General features: G+C 36.2%; 1 protein-coding gene across 1 annotated transcript; it reads left to right on the top strand.

Moving 5' to 3' along the window:
- Positions 1-820: 820 nt before the first annotated feature.
- Positions 821-1,762, top strand: LOC103545930 (olfactory receptor 2B11-like). Its single transcript, XM_008512437.2, has one exon. It carries the CDS (start codon positions 821-823, stop codon positions 1,760-1,762), a length of 942 nt encoding a protein of 313 aa, XP_008510659.2.
- Positions 1,763-3,624: the final 1,862 nt, after the last annotated feature.

The following is a 3,624-nucleotide window of genomic DNA, read 5'->3' as shown; positions in this document are numbered from 1 at the left end:
AAATACATCCCAAAACAAATTCTTGAGTATGGGAAAGCGTTTGTCATAGTGCAACTCTCCTGTTTTATGCTTCAGGAAAATGACATGAAAGTGTTTAAATTTCTTGCTCAATTCCATAATACAAAGATGGACTTGTTTCAAATCAGCCTTCTGACTCCTCTTGGAGATGATATGATTATTCAATTAAAATAATATAATTGTATCTGGAAAAGATTATTTTCATGATTCTTATAGCTCCAGGTTTTCTCCTCCTCCTCCTTCTACTATGGATGCTCAACACTTTTACCTTCTTGATATTTCAGTGACGCCTTGTAGCAGTGCTTCTGAAAATCAGCCATCTGATTCCTGGGCCTCATGCCACATCTACACTATCAGCTACCTGGAGATAGGAACCAATAAACTGCATTTTAACAGCCTCCTCAGCTGATTTTTATGCAAGCCATGACTTATAAATCATTGCTTTCAAGTTTCCTAAACGAAGTCGTTTCTACTTGTCATTTAATCCTCACCATAACCAAGGAAATGCTTATTGTTATCCTTATTGTTATTGCTATGCTTATTGTTATCCTTATTATACAGAAGACGAAGTTCAGTACCAGAATGGTTAGGTTACTTGTTTAAAGCAATTTGCTTTATTTTGTAGTGTCATAAGGGAAGTAAGGTCACCTGGTGTCAGATCCTTTTTATCATTTCCCCCACAAGTTACTGTAACCTATATTCTATGACTGGATGGCCAATGCATAGTTATGTTTTGTCATTTCTATAACTCTTTCTACCTTTCCTGCCACTTCCCTACTATAGGTTAAACAAATTAAAGATTATGGCACTAATTAACAAAAGCCATCCTGAAGAGTTTATTCTACTGGGCTTTGCTGACCGTCCTTGGCTAGAGCTTCCTCTTTTCATTATTCTTCTTATAACATACCCCACGGCCATGATGGGAAACATAGCCATCATTCTGGTGTCCAAGCTAGACCCCCATCTGCACAGCCCCATGTATTTCTTCCTCACTAACCTCTCCTTTTTGGACATGTGCTATACCACAAGCATTGTCCCTCAGATGCTGTTTAACCTGGGAAGCGCTAAGAAGACAATAAGCTATATGGGGTGTGCCATTCAGCTTTATTTCTTCCACACAATGGGAGCCACAGAATGTCTGCTTCTGGCTATCATGTCTTTTGATCGCTATGTGGCCATCTGCAAGCCTCTACACTACACCCTCGTCATGAATCAGAACATCCGTATCCTATTAGTGTCCACTGTGTGGCTGTGTGGAATGATCTACGCTGTCTCAGAGGCCACTGTTACATTACAGTTGCCACTGTGTGGTCTCAATACCCTGGATCACTTGTTGTGTGAGATTCCTGTTCTGATAAAGAATGCCTGTGGTGAAAAGGGTACTAATGAGCTCACACTCTCGGTGGTATGCATTTTTATGTTAGCGGTTCCGCTATGCTTAATTATTGCTTCTTACATTTGTATTGGACATGCTGTATTTAAAATGAAATCATCTGAGGGAAGGAAAAAAAGCTTTGGGACCTGTTCTTCCCATCTCATTGTCATTTTCTTATTTTACGGCCCGGGCATTAGCATGTACCTTCAGCCCCCCTCCTCCATCTCAAGGGACCAGCCCAAGTTCATGGCTCTCTTCTATGGAGTGGTGACTCCTACACTCAACCCTTTCATCTACACCCTGCGGAATAAGGATGTAAAGGGGGCACTGGGCAAACTGGTGAGGAGCATTTTCACTTCCAAGTGGTAGTTGGTAGACATCAAATGAAATTACTTAACATTTAGAGTAGGTTTACAGCGTTTCTCTAATAACTCATTCTTCTCTCCTATTTTCCTAAATTTCATATTAAACATTCTTCTTGCAAAATAAGTCATGCTTCTGATATTCTTTATAATGGTGTTAGGTAAGGATGACACTTGGCTAATAGGCACCAGTAAGGGCACTCAGTTTGTGAAAATGTATTTATAATAGTTCTATACTGGTTGGTAGATACTGAAATAGTAATAGCATTAAATATTAAAAAATAAAGAGAAGTAATAATATGAACTATAAGATAAAGTCATTACTTCAAGCTAATCGTCATAAAATAGCATGGCAACCATTCATCTCCAGAGCATCATCGGAGATAGGCAACCATTCCTATCTCCACTCCTATCACAGAGTCACCTTAGAAATATTCCGTCACTCTCTGCAAGACTGGCCAAGTCTAAGAGGACAGCATGGCTACACTGCACATCCAGTGTGAGGCACTCTATGCTTTAGAACAACCCTGAGTCTTGTAAGTTTATCAGCCTTAATTATTTGGAAGCTATTGCTTCTTAAAAAACACATCGTTACTCTTGTTTAACAAAAAGTGTGCAATGTCTTGTATTTTTAATTAAAGAATTTATCTTTCATATTAAAATGAACAAAATACAGGTACAAAAAAGTATCAATATGTTTCTTAGTGTTTTTTTAATATCATAAGCATGAGTCCTCTGAATCAGTAAGAGAAGAAGAAGTAATATTAATAATAAACCAAAACCTGGAAACATTTTTGTGCATAAGTAGAGCAAACAGGAATGTCTTTTGAAACTGCACGAGAATCAATATGAGAAAAAATTAATTTATTTTTCTAGAATGGAAAGCAACCTGATTGCTACAACAAGAAGTGCATCTTTTTGTTGATGTAAATTTTGAATGTAAATGATGCTCAGAATCTGTATCAATAAAAGTCATAAGTGCTAAACTAAGTTCTAGGACTTAACATCCAACTTAAAACACTGTCATAAAATTAGTTACAATTTTTGAGAGCAAATTAATGAATTTTAGTTATTTAGTGTAAATTAATATGGAGAGAATTCAACATGATGTCGTGTATTGATTAAATGAACACTTGTAAGAAAAACAAAAGGTCATTTGGACTTTTCTGGAATGTCTTCTGGTATGACCAAGATCAAGGCAAATTACTGGGTGCAAAATTGCATGTTACCCCAAGCAATAATTAACTGCAATCCAGATCTACTTTTTGAAAAATAATAGATCAAAAAGGGCTTGGTCCAGTTCTTAAGAGAAATTGACTTTGGTGTCTTAAGTTGGGAAAAATTGTAAGGAACTTTAAAATTTGAATGATTGCTGGCCAAATTCCAAAAACTGTTTTAAAATTTCACACATACACATAACACACACACAACCATGCAAAGAAAAATTCTGTAATATTAAATAATACCTCTGATCATTTTTGTTAACTGATTTTGTTAAGATATCCTTTATCTCACGTAGCCATACATACCAAGGAATAAAATAATTTTTAGTTTTGGGGGCAAACCTCAGCAAGTTTTGTGTCAAAATCTTAGCTTTTGGGATTGTTTAGGGCCACTCAGACTTCTTTCTTAAATTGTCTGCTACCTTACAGACCTGTAAAGATGACTCATTTCAGAATTGTAAGTTTCTTCCAGACTATGTGAAATATCACAACTTCCTAAAGGAAATAAATAAAACTTTCAGATTAAGAATATTGAGAGTAGTGGTAGGGAAACTCATAGAAATGTTTTATTTGTACTAGACTACTTTATATTTCCAGGTCATATATGTTCAGTATATTCCAGCATGAAGGATACTTTTGTTAACAG

The sequence above is a fragment of the Equus przewalskii genome, chromosome 19 (assembly GCF_037783145.1).
Source record: "Equus przewalskii isolate Varuska chromosome 19, EquPr2, whole genome shotgun sequence".
NCBI classification, from domain to species: domain Eukaryota; kingdom Metazoa; phylum Chordata; class Mammalia; order Perissodactyla; family Equidae; genus Equus; species Equus przewalskii.
The sequence above is the reverse complement of the archived record's forward strand: the minus strand, read 5'-3'. Positions and strand labels throughout refer to the sequence as shown.